Source organism: Apteryx rowi, unplaced genomic scaffold, assembly GCF_003343035.1.
Source record: "Apteryx rowi isolate R43461 unplaced genomic scaffold, aptRow1 scaffold_15, whole genome shotgun sequence".
In the NCBI taxonomy this organism is placed as follows: Eukaryota; Metazoa; Chordata; class Aves; order Apterygiformes; family Apterygidae; genus Apteryx; species Apteryx rowi.
This window is the reverse complement of record NW_020447752.1, coordinates 2,464,175-2,483,931: the sequence shown is the minus strand read 5'-3', so window position 1 is coordinate 2,483,931 and position 19,757 is coordinate 2,464,175. Positions and strand designations below refer to the sequence as shown.

Below are 19,757 nucleotides of genomic sequence, written 5' to 3'. Positions count from 1 at the left end.
ACTCGAAAATGTACTCATTTGTCAGAATTATTTTATTTATCATAATATGTAATTTTTAACCTGAATACTTTTCCACCAACTACAACTAGTTGAACTTGTGGTTCAAAATTCACATTACAAGCTACAGAGACCATAACATACTGGTTCTCTTCTTCTTGAGCACATAATCGTGTAACTAGCAGCCACAATGCAAAAGCTCTTTTACAAAGAAAAACAGAGTTTGCAAAACTCATTTTGTTATGTAAGTCATCCAGTTAAGAAACCAACTATGTAACTTATAACCAAAAACCAATCTAAAATTTCAAATGGCAAATTTACAACTGAAAATAACTAATAAATATAAACTGATAAACTGATAAATAGACCTACCTGTCTTACAAGTACCTCTGTCCAAAACTAAGTTTCTCAAAAATCCTTGTGCAGGCTCTTTCTAAGCTGAGCTAAAGTCCCTGGGTACCTACGTGCATTACAGACTACTAGAAAAGTAACTGCAGGAGGGATCGGAGCTGCTTTGGGAGCACTTGAGGAGCGGAAATGCTCGAAGGAGGACAGAGAAGGCTGCTCTTAACAGTCCCTGAACCGGACCTGAGGTGGGAAGCACGACATGCTCCCTTGGAGGCTGAAAGTCCACAAGCAGAGGAAAAAAATAAGCAATTGCTTATGTGGGGGAACACTGGAAAAATACGTCATCTGGGTCAGAAAAAAAACCCAGATATTTGCCTCTCCTCCAAAGCCCCGGTGGCCGGGCGGCCCCGGCCCCAGCCCTTTCGCCAGCGCAGCTGTGGTGACCCCGGAGCGCCTGGCACACTGGAAGGACTCCGAACACACCTCTCCTGAATACCTGTAGGGGCCGAAACGTGCAGAGAGGGACCTAACCGGAGCTGGTGGCAAGCCCCGTCCAAACACTCCACGAAGTGACTACCTGCAGCTCCCGCTCTCTTAATAGCTTCCAGAAATCCAGTCCTGCGATGCTCCTGAGAAATCTCATCTCCGATTCTATAAAAGTGATTTGCAGTACTTAAGAGCCAGAATATCACATTTCATAAGGCTGGGGGTTTGTTTTTAACATAGACTGCTGGTCCCTGGAAACTAGATAATATTACATAGTAAAAATTTCTAATTTTTGTTGGTGGAATTAGATTTGAACYGGCAATCTAGAAGCAAGAACCTAAACAACCATTACAACTCCCTACTCTGACACAGAATTTAATAGCATGTTTTTCCCTTTGAAATTTAGTTTTAATTAGGTGAGCCTCAAAACAGAGGCTGAAACAATGAGTGTTTTTAACTCTGTGGGAGATCAAATGCATTTTGACGTCCATGCTCTAAGGAAGAAATGACACGCTAATGAGAGACAGAGATCAAATACTCCATTTGTCACTTAAAGCTCTAGCAACACAAAGTACATCAAACCTCTTAAGTCATGCTGGGCATGCCAAAATGCTGCAGCATTCAAATGGCCCTGCAATTTCTTCTTAGCAAACTTCAAACCTTGCGGCTTCCCCTCTATCTCAGAGCCAAGCCAACACTGCATTACTTAGCTTGCTCCCGACTGCAAGGAAACAACACGGGGAGAAAGGTCTCCCAAGGAATAGGGATCAGCAAAGTGCTCTGACTGCTTTGCTATTTCTGGGTGATGTTCTCTCCCTTTTTCCTCCCCCGCTTTACACCGTACAACCCTACCCCGGACGCTGCACAAGCCGCGATAGCGAATGCTGGCTCCGATCGCAGCACCAGCTAGGGCAAGGCTCTTCCTCTGCGGTGACTGAAAAAAGCAGGTTTGGGCCCTCTCCCAAGCTCCGGAATAGGAGCCAGGCCGGTCCCGGCCGCACAGCRCTGAGGTTCTGGGCAGTGGGATTCCCGGCAGCTGCGGGAAGYGGGCTGGCAATGACAAAAATCCTTGCCACTCTGGCCCATTTACCAACCCAGAATTAGAAGGTCCCAAAAATAATGTGAAACTGTTAGCTTCCCCCCTCCTTGACCACAAATGTCCACGTGATGCCACCATCTCGTCCCTCGAAACCCGATGGATCCATCTCTTCCCCCGTCTGCCTAGCCAGCGCGGGGGAAGCCTTCACCACTCCTGAGCAGCCGGCGTTTGCGACGCCTGCTCCTGCCTGCGCTCCCGAGCGCGGCCCTCGCTCCGTCCCGCCGCCAGGCCGTGCTGCCTCCTGCGCAGCTCCCGTCCGCCAGCGGCTCGCGGGAAAGCTCCAGCCAGCGACAAAAGCCGCTTGGCCTCCCGGCTCCGCCTGCGGCAGAGCTGTGAAACCGCCGATTCCAGTACTTCCGAACTGAGCAATGCCAAGGATTGCAAGGCTGTCCCAAAGCACCGCCTCAGACTATCTTGATTATCTTAATAAAGCTGTAGCTTAACGTTTTCAGTAAAGCTGAGGCACCTTTGGAAGAATATCTTTTATGCACAATAGCTGCTTATAGACTATATTACAGCTTCTAAAGCTCTGATTGCTGTTCTGCTCCACCTCTATGATGCCATTTTAATTGAATTAAAAAAATAGAAATTACATGTAAAATAATTACGGAGCCCAGCTCCGATATTGAGGCTATGTAACTCAGAAGCAACCACATTAAGGTCAATGCCAGCTTTGAGCAAGAGGTATGTTAAATACAAATGATTGTTTAAAAAAAAACAACAACTACTTTCAGTGGAACAATATGCACATAAGAAATATGGCACTGCATCTGCTTGGCAAGAATATGGTTCTGCCTGCATAATCTAAGAACTATATGCATCACTCAAACGTGTATACACAGTACAAAATTAGTTCATGCAGAAGGGACTCAGCTCGCTGTACATCTTATAAATACAGGCTGACAATTAAATAGTCCTAATAGGACTCACTCTCCAGCTAGCAGAACAGTCCAAAAACAAATATCATTTTGTTCACGTGCTCCCATTATATTCATGTGCTGATTTAATTAACAGTAATTTCAGTATCTCTGAGATTTCTTCTCTGTTTTACGAACGATGCCCTTTTGATGAGGGCTTCCGTTCAAATTACTGGCCAATCAACTGTAGACTGAGACTAGAATGCTAAGTTAATTGGCAATAAAACCAAAATGAGCATTCCGGAAAAAATTATGGACGAGCCAAATTATCGGCTAGTGGTTAAGGACCAAGAAGATCGCTCATTTTAGGTAAGCACTAACAGCTCTGTAGCTTCCTCCGGCATGCTGTGCTTCCCCGTTCTGGGTGCTCTTAACGGTCTGAACTGCTCACAAAATCGCTTCGGGCTGCCTCCACTTGTCCTGCTTGCAACCGCTCCGCCGAGAAGCTCCCTCAGCCCTGGCCTGCAGAAGGTCCCACTGCTCTTGATTAGTCTGTCAAGGGATCCCTCCATAAGCTTGCACTGAACTCCCATCAGCAAATTTTCCATGAGGGTAAAAGCAGCACACCTAAAGGAGCAGAGGCAACCAAACAGCCCTCCGGAGGCATCACAGTCACATAAGCTCAGTGGAAGAGCACCTTCTAGCATTTTCCTCTGTACGTTTGTTTTTGGGACCACTCACTCCTAACAGGAATTTAGTGCCTGGGCATCCTTGGAAAGGGTTTCCCATGAACAGCAACTCTGCAGATGGCACAGACAGTCCCCAGGCCCCCTGGCTGCAGGAATTCGTGTATATCCTCCTACCCTGCCTAGCAGGAGAGCACACAAATTCCCAATACAGCCGCATTTAGAAACACCTAACTAAAGATGCTACAGGTATTTGTTGATCAGGCAAAGAGCCACTCTAAATTACAATTTCTTCTCAAAGACGTGGGCGTGCAGTGCAAAATTCAGGCATCATTAGTCTGATCTTCACTAAGAAGCATCTCCAGAGCTCCCGGGCAAGAGAGTAGGACAGAAGGAACAGGGAAGTGGCAATGCACGCATGCTCCGCACCGGCAGGATTCATTACAGGAGCAGACACAGCATCGATGGGGGGCAAGGGGCCACGGCTGCGCAGCTCCTCCGGCACGGCCGCATGGCACCAGGAGCTGCACGTGCGACTTGTCAGCCAGCGGGCACGAGCGGGAGCGGGGAGCGATGCTCCCTTTACCTCTGCCCAGTAAAGTCCTGCCTGGAGCATCGCTAAAACTGCACTTTAATGGGATGAGGAGGAGGAAAAACCAAAGCCGGTCTTATGACACTTCTAGGCAGATTATCGGGCCGGGGCAGAGCAGGAGCTCCCACAGTGCCGGCAATTCAGCCCCGTTCCTGGTGGCCGAGAGAGAGGGAGTGTTTTAAAGAGAGATGAATACAGAAAGCCAGCTTGCTGGGTTGGGAAGGGCCTTCATCTCACAGGCTAATCGTCAGCTCTCAGCAAAACTGAAAACAACCAGCAATATGTGGTCAAATCACTGCAATTTGGTACACTTCAGAGTAATTTCCAAGAGGGGGATTAGTGGAGAATGCTGCCTTTAGGACTGGATCCCCAGGAGCTTGCAACAGGATCTCCGGAGCACTTGGCATCAGCACGCCCCGCATCTTCATTAAGGGTTTGGACTAGAGTTGTAACAAGTTATCAGCAAATGTATCTAATTTTCTGAAAGAAAATTATTGCCACACAGAGGAATAACATGGTGGTTTTACTCAAGCAGGCATAAAACATGAGTATGAAATCCCTCATATAATCTCTAGCTATTGTCATTCAATGTTTATCATCCAACACAGTTGAATACAACTCTTATCTTTGATGGATGTGGCACACAATAGCTGTTTTCTTGAGTGCATCATAAATATTAATGGCATTCACAGGGCTTCTTAAAAATTGTCATGTCACATTGCTTCCACGGAATCTTTCAAAATGCCATTATTTTTGTCCCACCAGTAGCAAATTCTCTTTTGGTTTCTTTCATTCATTTTTACTTTCAGAATTAAATGATAGGAAATGTCTCACTGAGCAGAGAAAGAAAGGGATAATGGATGGTACCRAGCAATTCCAAGACCTCATTCAAATGCCCAGAATGAGAGTGAAAGAGAAAAAATGTGATATCCTTTTCGATAATACAGTTCAGTCAAAATTGAGACACTTGGTGAAATGGAGGGGATTTGGCTGGAATTTCATTTTTGGAAGAACTGAGCATTATTTAATTAAGTTTAATCAAATAAATTAATTCTACAAGGAAAAAATGTTTTTCCATTGTTAAAATAATTTTAACCAACCCAAAATAACTTTTTTTGAGTATTCGTTCACAAAGAAGGTTGAATTCCTGGTTTTGCTCAGTCAGGATGAAGCCTATTTAGAAATTCTTCATGGCATGCATTCTCYGCACATTTCCATTTCAGATTATTTCAGAGTAAAATTCTCCTCCTGGATCAAATTTAATACAATTTTCAGAGGTTCGTATGCTGGCCGATACGGTTCAAGAAATCTTTTAAAATTTCATCTTTCTACATAAAATTCCCCCTGTGCTTGTTAGAACAGCCTTACAAAACAAAGCTATTAAACCCCCATAACAATTAATTTCAAGATGGTAATAACTGCAGAAGATATTATCTCTGCTACAGATACATAAAACACTACACTATGGGCATGTGAAATACAATAATACAAATGAAGAATTTCCTTTTTTCTTATCTTGCACTCTCTCCACAGTACTTAATTTGCTTTGAGTTTAAAATCTTTCCAACATGGGATTTGAGCGAAGTTCAAGCTTCAAACCTGCTCCCATTAATCAGTAGTAAAATTCACATTGACATCTGTGATCCTGGAGTCACAGATTTTCGGTTTATTTTTTAAAAAGTTCTGATAATCCCCAATATTTCTGGGATGAAGAACTACTCTTATTTTGAATTTTGAATTTACTTTTAAGTATTTTTAACATACAAAATCATCTTCTGTGGGGTTGATTTTCTATGTCAAATAAAATAGGAACGTATTGTATAATTTTAAAGGGAACTGGAAGGCCAAAGACCAAAATGATTTCAAGTAAGAAAAATGCATTGAGTGCAATGGATAAACAGATATGGGACAGTTTGCCCATAAATACATTTTCACCAATCTTTTTTAAAAAATATGTAAATCATCGGGGTTTGCTACCAATGACTGACTGCCTGCCTATTCTGCTATTTTTGACACTCTAGGATTAAGCGTTCTGGGGTTTCATAGCTGACCCCAGAGGGACTGAAGAAAATAGGCTGGTAAGCTTGATGTTTTCTTATTTTATTTTAAGGAGAAGGTAAGCTCCTTTCTAAGTCTGGGTCAATTCCCATCTTGCCTTGAGCCGTGCTCCTTTAATTGGTATGTGAATGTAAGTTATATTGCCATTAGCAAAAAAGATTTCTGTAGGAAAAATAAAAAATCTTAAAGGCTTTTCACTCCCTTCTTGATAGCTAGATTCAACAGTGGCCTATGCAGGAACAGGAACACTCCAATTCACATTACTTCACACATCTTTTCACTTGTACTGAATTAAAATGAATGCACAGGAGAAATCTTTCCCCCAAATAAGGGCACAGGAATTGTCATGAATGCAAGTCAAGGTAGAATCTGAATTATGGAACAGGAGATAACCTAAGTAGACCCTCAGAAAAAAGCTACAAAACAGGAGGAGCAATACCAGGAAACAAGTGATTTCAAACTTTAAAATGACTTTGCTTATTTGTCCAGAGGGTCGCGTGGGAAATGCTCAGCGTGGAGAACCACYGCAGAACGTTGCAGGAGTCTTCTGCAGGTGGATCTGCTTGGAGACGGTGCCACTGCCTTGGGGGGCTTGAGTGTCTGCGCGTGGAGCATGTGACAATATTCACAGCACAACCAAGACACTCGAGTCCCGTCTCTTATGCAGGGCAGACCAACCCAAATAATTTAGAGCAGGGTTTTTTTAGACAATCATTTTTGGAAAATCTTCCCCCCAAAATATTTTTTAATTCAACCATCRGGCTGAAAAGGCATGCAGCCTGGGAAAAGCCACGCCAGAACGTGACGGCAGCAGACTCTCCGTACGTAAGAGCACAAGGCCATGCCGTCCCTTCTTCAAACGGGGATTTCGTGGCTTTCCTCCCGAGCTGCCTTTACCCTCCTATTGCTCAGCGGCTACACTGCAGCCAGAGCTGGAAGTACATAAAAAAAGAAAAACCTGCTCTGCATTCTCGCTCTTCCCAAAACAAATAAAGTGTTGCACTCAGCAATTCTCTTTCAGCTTGAGTTATAGAAACGGGCATCTTTAAGGACCATTTTTCCTGGGTGTTCCTGTCAGCATGTTTGCTAGCAGCAACTGGAGACGCTATTATTCAGCCTCCCATTTAAAAGAAACCTTACGAGAGTATATACAGCCATCTGTGCTTCTAAGTGATTCACAACATTAGTCAACCATTAGTCAACCAACAGCTTACGTTTTTGGGGAGGAAACAAGATTTCTGAAGACACAGATTAAATACTTGTAGCATATACAGAAATGTTTCAGGCGGAGGGGTTCAGAGCACTGGTGAAATATTGATTGTTGCATTTGAAAAGCACTTTAGAACGATGACAGACTGGGAATTACAGTCCTGCTACTATACAACAAAGGTTTTGTACCATGTGTAGCTAAAACACCAGCGCTGCCAGTCACAGTCCAAACTATCATCTTCCTAGATAAGAAGAGCACACTAAATATTCGTCTATTATTATGCATTCTGTCCCTCAAGCCTTCAGCCTCAGCTGGAGCCTTCTTACAAAAAAGAGTTTAAAGTATATCTCTGCAATGTCTTGTTCTTTACTTAGTCAAAGTTCCTGGTTGCCTAGAAACTCTCTAAAAGACCTGGATTCTTCTTCTTCTTCTTTTTCCTCAACTGTTAGTTAGATAAGTTTAGTCCAATCACATTTTTTTTGTGGCAGAAACCTGGACAGGCTCAGAACCGGTGAAGTGTTTATTTCTTGTACCCAGGAGTCAGACTCCACTGACAATCTCGCTACTGGCAGCTTCCCAGAACTATGGAAACTTCAGATTATGTCTATTTTGATCAAGACAGAGAACTGTGAGAATTGTATCATCATTGCACATAACGGATTTATCTGTGCTACCAATTTCTATAAACAGCATGATATACTCTCCACTTTGCAAGAATACTATAGATATAGCACTGGTTTTATCGCTTCTTAATGAATTAACCAGTCAAACACACTCCATTTACGTGCAGAAGACAATTACTACTACTGCAGCCCGACAAATGCCACCTTAGCCAGAGGGGCAGGAGAGCAGAGACCCAAGCAAATGCCGTCCTTTGTATTCAACAACATCAGCGCCAACAACCTCAACACCTCTGCTACATCAACAACATCTATCAGAAGTGTCTTTTTCCTACGCTCTTTCCTCTGTATTAAATGTAGCATAGAAGTTAATTGATGATCCAGGAGAAGGAAGARAATTTAGTTTACATCCTGCATTGTGCTATTTTTGAAGTGCTAACAAAAGCATAAAACAATACATGAACACAGTGTCTTCGCTGAAGTCAATGATCAAGGTGAAAATTAAACCTTTTGGGTAAGAAGGTGTCATTATTACTAATGTTTCAAGGACTGTGCTTTGGTGCTTTTAGACTTAATCGTCCTTTGCAAAAAGGATCCATTTCAGCCCCCTGGCAAGGTAATAGGAATAGAAAGATGTTGTAAATGCAATTTATGCCCATTCAAAAACAGGTATAAGCTGCCAGTAGAGTTACGCCCTTAGATGTTGTAAATTGTGGTAACTCTGCTGTTCCCACTAATAACAGGACAACCATAACAATTTCTAAGAGGTCAGAATACGTCTCTATCGCAACCCTTTCTATAAAAGGAAACAAGGTCCTTAGCTTGCTTTGTCACTTATTCAGCCACTGTAATGACTCTGCCTGCAGTCCCAGGCGTGCCCGTATGCAGCCTCGACATTACCCGCCTCGCCTTGCTTGGGCACCAGCCAGCTGCTATGGGTGAACAAGTAGAGTAGCAACAAAGACCTCCGCGAACAACAAGAAATTAAAATGCAATATAGGTGGAAAACGCTAAGATGTTGAGAGCTCTTCCTAGTCATCTGCTGTCTCTTCACAGAGAAAGGAAATGCATGACACCGGTTTAGGCCGTTAGTTTTGTACCACCAGAACTTCGCTCACCTCAGCAAAGTCGCTTGTGCTTTTTTATGCAAGGATGTAACAGGAAGGTGGAGCAAGGCATCTAATTTTACTATAACCCTAAGAAAACCAGCTGTGCAACAATATGGCAGACCTGCCCGAAACACACCACCTGATGCATTAGACACTAACCAGACTCACAAATCGTATCCTGCACCAGTGCCATAGAAAAAGAAAATAAAATCAGCCACAGTATTTATATTTATTAACTGTAGTATCAAAAAAGCAAATCCTGGTATTCAGTAACATCATAAAACAGCGGAACTGAGAAGAACCTCCAATGTGCTTTTGATATTCCGTTTCTTCACCTCGGTCTGTTATTCTACTCATCATGATGAAAATGGATCACCTTTCCACTTTTGGGGACATTAGTGGCATGTGTTAAACTGTACACCAGCTGTTGAAAGAATCAATTACTGGAGACATTAACTGCCAAAAAGAAAACAAAATAAGCCTCACAGGAGCAAAACAGCTGACATTTGCGTGTGACCCTCGGCACGTCGCGGAAGGTTAAACGCAGCAGCCGGACCCAGGTCCTCGGAGGCAGCTGGAGGCACATTTGCTTCTCTGTATCTGCACTAGGACGGTGCAGGCAGGCTCCAGCCAGAAGCCCCCGTGCTACATCCACAACCACCTCGGCACAGTGCTCAGCTTCATTCTTCATTTTCTATAGGCAAAATTTCTCAGCAGTTTTTTCTCTTAAAAGCTTACGGTAAAAAATTAGACAAAATGAAATCTTTCCCCTGCAAAACCTCCATGAGTCAAATATTCTGGCTACTAAATAGACTTCAAATTGAAGGAGTAATCCTTCCATCCATACATTTTTACCTGAATTAAATTGGCTTAAATAGTTATGCACAGCTTTGGGTGATAAAACAGCATTTACATTCTCCAAAGCCACTCATCTGTGCTGTCATTAGTTCTTGACGTTATAAATCCTACCTCTTTTCTAACTGAAACAGTTTTCAGAGATATTAAGCAATATTACTGTGGGATTTTTTTTGAAGTGTTTTAGAAAGTACTTTCAGGAGTATGAAAAGTGACTCATAAATCATTCAGAAACAGGTAAAACTGAGTAACAGTGACTTAATTTCCCTATAATTTTTCATTCTTATGAAGCTTGGTTTAGTCAGGTCTGATTAATTAGTACCTGGAAAGTATTTGGAAAATATAGAACACTACATAAATGCTACATAATAACAGGATTACTAAAGGAAAAAATAATTTGTTAATTTGTATGGAGTTTAAGGAATTTGCTTTTCTTATTATCATTTATTATAATTTAGAATTATTTGCAAAGTTGTATTTACAGAGACGCACACAGACTGCTTTCTTTCATTTTTAAATCCAAATTCCTTCCTAATAAGAATCTACCTGCACGGCTTCTGGGATTAAAATAACAGCGCTCTAAACTATTGCAGAGGCTGCTACAGTTTTGAGCTACGTATTTTCTCAATTTGTTGTCCAAAGATCTTTGAATTTCACTGACCACTTCTACAGCAGTCTGAAAAAAGTAACTAAGGATGGATCCAATATTCACCTACATACTTATATATACACCCTGCCTCAATACATATATATTTTTACCTTTAAAGCAATATAAGAGGAGAATTACACTTACACCTACTAAGAAATCTTGTCAATGTGATTTTCTTGGTCACAAAGACTGAATTTCCCAGTCTATTTATCTACAGAAACAAAACCTTCGAGGAACAACAGACGGACTATTGGTATAAACAGCTCAAGAACACGACAGATCAGTTGGTTATAAAAAACACTAGGTAGAATGGGTAGGTAAGGCCCAGGAGCATGTCTGATCATCTCAGCATAAGTCAACGACCACCAAATACTAGACAAAATAAGCAATCTGTTTCCATAACGGTGTAAAACGCACACAGCAATACCACCTGGGATCAGCCCACGAGAGAGGCTGGAAGCGGTGCCAGTGATACGGTAAGTGCTTTGCACTCCGGATTGATTTTGAACCGATGCTCTCGTCACCTGCCAAGAGGAAACAAGTCCGTGCTTGGGCTAGACAAAAACTGGGGGCTATGCTGGGGGGAGAGGAGAGATACGGGGGGGACACAGGGACATGTGCAGGCTGAATACAGTTTGTCCTCTTACGTCCTTCCGTATCTCAAAATATTGCTCAAAGAAAACCGAATGCTTTTGCTTTTTCCCATAAGGCGCGGGCTCTATGGCACGCAGATTATGTTGCTTCCTTTTCCACGCTCTTCTCAGCAGCTGGGAATGATGGAAATGACAGTATAGCTTAACTAGAGCATTCCCCACTATGTTTCTCTATAAAAAGAGCTCTAGGACTGAAGCCTCTCAGCAGGCATGTGATTTACAGGCACAGATATAAGAACAACTCTACAAACAGTCGATCCTTTAGAGCAGCAGTAGGATTATCACAGCTGTCATCCAAATCAGCTCCTGAGACAAGTGTAGGTTACAGGCAGTTGTGATCACCCATCTCGGTATTTCCTCCTTCCTTTGCCGTGTCAGCCAGGGATGGTCTGCATTCGCATCGCGTCCTCCCTGCGCGCCTCCCCCTGCGTACAGCGTGTGCACGGCCCTTCTAGGAGTGGAGGTGCCACTTTCGGAAAGCAGATCCTATATTACCAGACTGGGCAGTCTCCATCCAAATGGAGTTCCTTTGGAAATCCCTATGGAGTTGTTAAACATGATGTTTCAATTAGAAGGGATTTAAGGATGTGGAGAGAACCGCGTCAGATGATGCAGAAAGCAGACTCTTTTCTGGTATGAAATTTTGCTTGGTTTTCTCTCATTAGTTAAAATGTTTTATTTATTTAAATATTTAGTTTGGGGCAATTCCCAATATTCCAAGATTATACATTAGTCTCTTCTTCCGAACCTCCTTCCCCCCCACCAAAACAAACAAACCAAAAAAAAACCACACAGCATTTTTACACTTATCAATTAAATAGAATAAAGCCAAAAACAGCTGGTTTTGTTACACTAAGTATTTCTAATCTAATTGTGCATGCTAGATCGAAAAATTTTTTGCATTTAAACTAATAAGATGCATTTAAAAAATAATAATTCCAGCAAACACTTTCAAACTTCTCTATGATGGAGGTAAACATGGAAATCCATCTAGATATCCAAAGGATATCCAGAAGAAAAATGGATACAGGTAGACTAACATTTATTGGATTTAATAAAAATTAAGAAGGTCTGAGATTGCAGGGTTTGATTGGGCTGCATTCCTCATCTCCTTTTAGTTAAATTTACTTGAACAACAGCCCAGTAACATCATGAGTCAAAAAAGCAGCATCCATCCTCTGCAAGCATTAATGTTTTTCCTGAACTTCTCATTAATCAATTCACACTCTGAAACTTAAGGTTTTATTTCTGCTGTAAATTATATTAGAACTTTCTCTGAATTTCAAACAAAGTTGCTTTTTAAAGTTTGGAGACAAAGTTCCCAAGTAATGCCGTTTCTCCTTGTCGGGGATTTGCATTTAACTCCCAAGAGAATCAGGTCCTTTCTTACAAGTTAACAAGTTTCCAGGAGCTTCCTAATGTCCTTACCAAGGCTTTACATTTTCTGTTCCTTTTTCGCCACGGTACATAGGCGTCGCAGTTTATCGTGATGTTCTTTCACTGAGTGTATGTCAGATAAGCTCAGCCGAGAGCCCAGCTGCCCGGTGGTGCCCTGGCCAGTGCTTCACCCGCAGGCTCCCCCGGCCCCACTTCCTTCTGTGCATCTCAAAACAGTGCTTATTAATGCACTGCTGATTTGATACCAAAGGACTAGCCAGAAAAAAACTGCAATATCAGTTCATTTTAGCAAGATTGTCTGCTAATACAGAGCTATTTTTTGTTACATAATGTGCAGAAATCAGCTGTCTTTACTTAAAAACACAGACACACACACCAAAGCAAAAAAAAAAAACCCCTCAAAATGCTTTTCAAGCTTGCTACAAAATGTAAACGTTAAGAACATCAGATTTGATGTTAAGTGCTTCATAAACGCACTGAAGCAAAAAATCAGCTCTTTTCATCAGATTATTATTCAAATGTTACCATGCAGTCTACCACACCTTCTTTATCCATGAGAAAAAAGCAAGTTAGTAGTGAGAAAAATGTCCCCACCGCTATTCTCAGGAATAACCACAACGCAGTGACAGAATAAATCATATGGGGGCTTTTTCTGTTTTCTACTGGTTTTTTCAGAAGAGTAGCATGGGAAACCTAAAGATGAACTCATGATCAAATGCAGCAAAAAACAGAGATATTCCAAACCCTATGGAGGAGGACATCTTTATATTAGAAGAACCAAAGTAGCCTACCAAAAGAGATCCACAAATTTAAGCTCAGCTTAAATCTCTTAAGAAAAGTCACAGATGTTTTGCAGGATTTCACACTGAATTTCTCTTCCAATGAGCATATAAACTACTACAGAATCCACCTCAGTCCTCCTACTGGAAAGAAATGTCTCCTGTTCAGCTTTATGCCATACCCACGCTGTGATACAAGAACACTACACTGCACTTCTTCATTCAACTGTGGCTGTCGTTAGCACCGAACAAACATGAGATTTTGGTAATCCCATCCAAACACTCGCTCCTGCATATCAAGGACCAAACTTTGCACTCACACCTTAAACTCTCCAAGAAAATACAGGTTTTCATCTATAAATATTCAATGCTTACATTAAAACAATGGATACACTGAAAAGGAACAGCAAGTCACTCATGTTCAGTGCAACAGCAAAGGCATGGAAACCTACTGGTTCTTGGACCCTTTTGTAGAGCTCTTAGGGGGAAACAAAGGTCCAGGAGAYGACAAAACTCTCCTTTCTGCATAACCACATGCACTCAGGGGGAGACTGCCTTACTAATGTGCCAGGCAAATCTTGGAGAGGAAAGTTAAAACGCATTTCGTTCGGTCAGGAACACCTTTCACTGAGCAACACGGGATTATGCACGGAGGAATTCTTTTGCTCCAGCAAAGCAGTGTGGGACCTGCTCCAGGTAGCGACTGCTGCGTGAAGCAGCACAACAAACCGGCAAGCACAGGGGAAGGAGCGCAAATACAAGCTGTCGCTCTCGCTGCTGCCGTCTTCAGTTCTCCTGTCAGCCTAGGGCCAAGCCAGTTAAGGACGCTCACATGCAGCAGCAAGATAACAACCCCCGAGACCCCCATCTAAAAACTGAGGCCTTGTGACACAGCATTTAAAATGTTCCAAAGGGAGATAAAAAAGTATAAAAGAAGCATTTTTCTTTCCTTCGCAGTTAATTTATTAGGAGGAAGTGTCAGAGATTAGATTAACTCCACTTCAAGTTCAGATTCAGATTTTGTCCAAGGATGTTTAGAAACAGTTTACGTAGCCAATAGCTGCCGTAACTGCAAAGAGATGAAGTTAGCCCCTGGCAGAAACAGCAGCAAAGCTCCGATCCAACATTTGCAATGGGCTTTTGGGTTGGACTTGCTTTTCTTTTATACCTGTCGTGCTCTGCATGGCCCGAACCCCACGCTAACCTTTGAAACGGGCAGTGCTATGTGCAAGTCAGGTCATGCACCACTTTCTGTCGCTATTATAGTTTGATTCACCATTACTACTTGATATTCCATTCACATAATTAGAGTTTTGTTTCATCTCCTCTGGCCACGCTGACTGCTTACATGCTTCAAAAGAACACTAGAATAAAATACTCTATAGACTTTTCCCCATACAATTTCTCCTCTGTCACTGAGTGTATCACTATCATTGGGCAGCCAATAAGTGTAGGCTTTGGCAGTGGGAACTGAAAATAAGACTCATTTAGGCCTTGTTTATCTTTACAAGCATCTTTGCTGCTGTCCTAGCAAGAGGAGGTAGTGGTTGTGCAGGGAAAATGCCAGTATTTGTTGGTTGTATGGTAGAACAGAAAGATAACCAACGCAGACACGCTCACAAAGGAAAGTTTAATCTTCACGAGAAAGCAAACACGGCCACAGTGTTTCTCAGGGAACTGGTGTAACAGCCAGGCACTCAAATCTTATTTTTAGTTTTTTAAAAAAGCAACAGGGGGAGATGGGAGAAAAACAATCAACCCTTAAAGGTGCCTAGATCAAATTCACATAGATACAGCAGTTGCTCTAGTTTTATACCAGAATATCCCCAATGAAATCACAGGATTTGTGCCAGCCTAAACCTCTAGTACTAAAAGGTCCATCAGGCCCAAAGGTAGGCCAAAGGTTCCCCCTAAGAAAAGCTGCATTTGAGTTTGCAAGCAGATATTTGCATTTTTCATACAAATTGTCAGCTTCAAGCTTTCTGCACAAGGACACATTAAACCCTGACTAGAAAATACGGCCTACATCTAAGTCTTCAGAAAGTAGCTTATCCCTTCTCTATAACTCCAAATGAACCTTTTATTAAATCGACACTTTGCAGCTCACTAAACTGTGATAGGCAAGTGCATGCGGGCACTTTGGGGAAAAAACAAAGCAGAAAACAGTCCAGTAGTTTGGTTTAGCAATGAAGTTTCCCACACATGCATGCTAATCTATTTCAATGAAAACGTCCCAACTAATTGCAACATTTACCCTGAGAGCACATGCATGGCAGGCACATTAGTACACCAGAAGACAACGGCTCCAGAGGAGCTATAACCATGTACCAGGCCAATAATCCACAAATGGTAAAGGATTTACACAAAAGACTCAAATGGTTTCCAAGGAGCCATTGTGGCATATCAGGTAAATAAAATATTATTGAAATGTATTTTTTGCATTTAAATGACTTGCAGCAGGTGCATAGGAAGTAGCACATAATAAAATGGCTCACATTTCCTTGAATACTAACAAGAAGCAAAGGAAACATTTAGCAAAAAGAAGCAGCAGCAGGTTCTTACCATTGCAAGAGGAACTATTCCCACAAACATAGTTCGGCTGACAAAGATCTCGGAGACCACTAGATCGCTCACGGAGTCATCTCGAGGGTACTCCACCTGCCAGGTAATTTGCTGGGCCCCTGTCAGGCTGCTACTGTTGTCGATCTCAAAGTCCATCTGCAGGATCTCATAGGAGGAGATGTTTACTCTGGAAAAAAAAGCAAAAACAAAATTTCACATAAATGAAACATCTGTAGGATGTCAATAACAAAATACATTTTGATTTTTCTTTTCAACACCAGAATTACCATTAAATTCAACACGTAGACTTCAAGATACTAATAAAAACCTAAATCAAATTATGCATTGGGCAACAGCTAAACTTTATAGATAACATGACAGTACATCTTTTAGTTTCCTGAAATGTAGGCATTAAACTCAGGCATTCATTCTAAGTAATCACTATGAACTTACAGAATAAGCCCCAGATCATGGGAACTGGTTTGCACAGATGTTGCTGAATTATTTAATATAGCATTATTATAATTTTGTTGCTGCAAATATTGATGCTCCAAAACGACACAATACTTGGCTGTTCCTTATGCTGTATCAGAAATGAGCTCTTGGGGCAGTGGGAGGGGGAAGTCTTTCAAACCCAAACTTGTCTTTACCTTTGTGGAAAAGAAAATGGATTTGCATAAATTACATATGACAAAAATGGGGGGGGTAGATTATCTTCATTTTCAATTCATGAAAACATTCTTCTCATCAGTGATGTAGACTTGTAATTGTATGGTGATCATTATATATTTTTCATCTGGGAATAAAAATTTAAAGGTAAAGGAACGGATGTAAATGCATAGTATTCAGAGCTGTATTCACAAATTACTTCTGCTTCTTTTGTTAACAACAACACTTAGCACTCTCCTCTGGTCCAACACTATGTAAATATTAATAATTAATCCTCAGGTTAGAAAGACAGATATCCTTATCTTCAAGTTACAGAGCAGAAAACAGACACCAAGATTTACCCAACAGCACTCAGCTTATCCACAGCTGAGAGCTATTCAGAAAGCAAACTTTTGCTCATCCAGTGCTTTTCTTCCACAAAAATTCATGCACTTTACAAAGCAGCGTGCAAGTTCCTGCCCCATTCTGCAGACAGGCACATCAGCGTGGGGACCTGATGCAGCTTACAAAACAAGGAGAGCAAAGAGTTGGAGAAGGCTGCTAACCTGATTGCTGACCCAATTGCTTCATCTTTTTACATCAAAAGACAACTGATGTGATCACTGCCACTCGAGTTTCAGTGCACATGCTCACAAAATAGGTTAAAACCYGAACTTGCAGCACGTTAGCCATTCTGTAACGACTTGAATGTGCTCTTATTGCATGCACAAGATAGCATGCTCCTGCTCGAGGGACGTGACCCTCTGTAATTTCATACTCTGTCCCATCCCATGGTACATTATTCGTGTGTCCGTACCCTAAAGCAGTGACACCGAGAGCTCTGCTTTTAGAAAGTTTTAGCCTGCCACTGCAAAGAACAGAGACTTAAAGATCCTTTTCCCAATTGCACAGAGGCAGAATCTGGCTTTTGCCATATGTTTTTGAAGGCACATTGCAAAGGGAAAAAAATCAGAGCAGGAATTATTGATTTTCATGCTTTCTTTCTGACAACAAACAACACAAACATATGCTCCAATGCCTGGAGGATAAATATTTTCCATGCTGACAGAAGATTGTATCCACCTTCAGGCAAAACCAGAAGCTATTAATGCATCTTTTGGGTGGCCAACCAGACAATCAGCAAAAACTCTTTAAGACAAATTTTATTACACAATGCTAGGGCTGTAATTAGACAATTTCTGTCAAAAAACACTACCACTGTGGGCACCATGGTGAAGTACTCAACTTCATTATTTTCTGCTCATCTCTTCTGGTGGCTTGTTTTATCTAATCATCAAATGAATTCGCTCACAACACAGCAATAAAATTCAGAGATGAGCTTTACACTAACTATGGATTTGGATATTAGACCCATCAAGGTATGTTTGGATCTGCAGTTTAGGTCCAGTCTGTTAAAGTCAGCAGTTGCCACTCACAAACACTCAGGAGTAGTTTCAAACTCTGAACAAAACCTCTGATGGATGAGTTTGCTTTAGATTCGTCACTTAAGTAATATGTCAGGTAAGTTTGCACTGATAAATCAATTCCACGTGTCCCCCTGACAGGCACTTCTTTGAGCTCAGTTCATCATGCCTTCAATTACTCCCTTCCTGTGTTTCTTTTTATACATCCAGAAAAATAACCGTAACAGCGGTTTTATATTCTTAAGACCAAGACTCCCTGAGGAAAGCACGTGCACGCATCTCACCCATACAGCCAACTGAAGTAATTGCCAGGGAGTAAAATGACTCCTGTCCCTGCAAACATGCAAAGATCTGCACTGCATCTTTGGCGCGGCAAAGAAACCTTCACTGTATAGCTGTACAAGCCACACGTTTCACTTAAAGGCAGACGTGTTTATATACTGCTGGACTGGAAATCTGTCTCTGAGGATCTAGAAAGCAGCAGCAATTGAGATACATAAACCTTCCGTGGCTCTAACTAATATTAACATACAAACTAAAGCAAAGATGACAAAGCAAAGCTGACCCAAGATGGTGGTCTTGCTTCTGTGGAGAATCTTTACCATTATCTGGAAAAACAGCACGCTTGTCAAATGTTTTCTGCTTTGTTTCAGAAGAAAATCACGTACCATGAGATATTAACACTGATTAAAGAAGGATCCACTTCTTTTCATTTGGAGTTTTGGTGAAAGAGCTGGACTTGCTGCATTCTAACCAGGTTTCATTTTTAGAGTTTCTCCACTGAGCGTRTAGCTTTAACAAACAAGTATCCAACTTTCTGGAATATATTATTCACCAGCAGATCCCTAATTACCTTCAGCAGGTCACTGAATTCTCTCTAAAACTATGGTCTCCCTTTTTTCCTCTTTAGGACAAAGATTCAGCCTTCAAGCAATGCCAAGTGTCACAGTATCTGGGACACAGAGTGCCCCACGGACTAATCCACCGCCTTTGTTCCGAGTCCTTACCCAGGTTACAGCTGTAACGAATCCATGATAAAACCTGAAAAGTGAATTTCTTTCTTCCTCAGACCAGAGCCTTTCTGCTGGCCACTGCACCTCTTATCCTACAGAGACTTCTCTTTCAGCAGGAAGACCAATACTATATTCATAAGTCTTGAAATACATTAACCACCCTCTATATTAGAGTTTGGGAAACCACCACCTTTTCTGTGGAAATTGATGAAAGTTGCCAAAGTAAAAACAGAGGTAAATTAAGTCAGAAGCAAGACCCTAAAGGTTGGCATTTACTTATGTCAAGTCCATCAACTGCTAACTCCACATCACCATACCTGGCTCTGAATTTCTCTCCTGGCTCTGCAGCTTTCCACTACCTCCCCTTTTTTTTTTAAATAGTCATTCCACCCCCTGATGGCAAATCTTCAGCTTTTCCTTGGTCTGATATGTAGTTTGTGACCAGTATGTTGGTCTTTGTGGTCACTGATGATCTGTAAGTGTCTGGTGAAGACAAAATGCTACAAGTGGAATATCCACAAGCAGATAACACGACAACTATAACTCATGCTGTTATCAGCCATTAGATCCCACTAAACCAAACTTGATTCTATAAAGATTTTTAAGTTTTTTCTTGAGACTTATTCTATTTTTATCTTAAGTAAGTTTGCACTATTGAGAAGAGTCTGATGGAATCTAAGGACTGCAAACCATTTCTCCTTTCCAAATCTTTCT

The 19,757-nt window shown here is 41.6% G+C and overlaps 1 protein-coding gene across 1 annotated transcript in view; it reads right to left on the bottom strand.

Moving 5' to 3' along the window:
• Positions 1-19,757, bottom strand: part of TMEM132B (transmembrane protein 132B) — a 227,971-nt gene that overhangs the window by 64,583 nt on the left and 143,631 nt on the right. Inside the window, exon 4 of the mRNA XM_026058871.1 lies at positions 15,959-16,145. Within this exon, the coding sequence (XP_025914656.1) occupies positions 15,959-16,145 (187 nt within the window). The remainder of the gene's footprint in view (positions 1-15,958; positions 16,146-19,757) is intronic.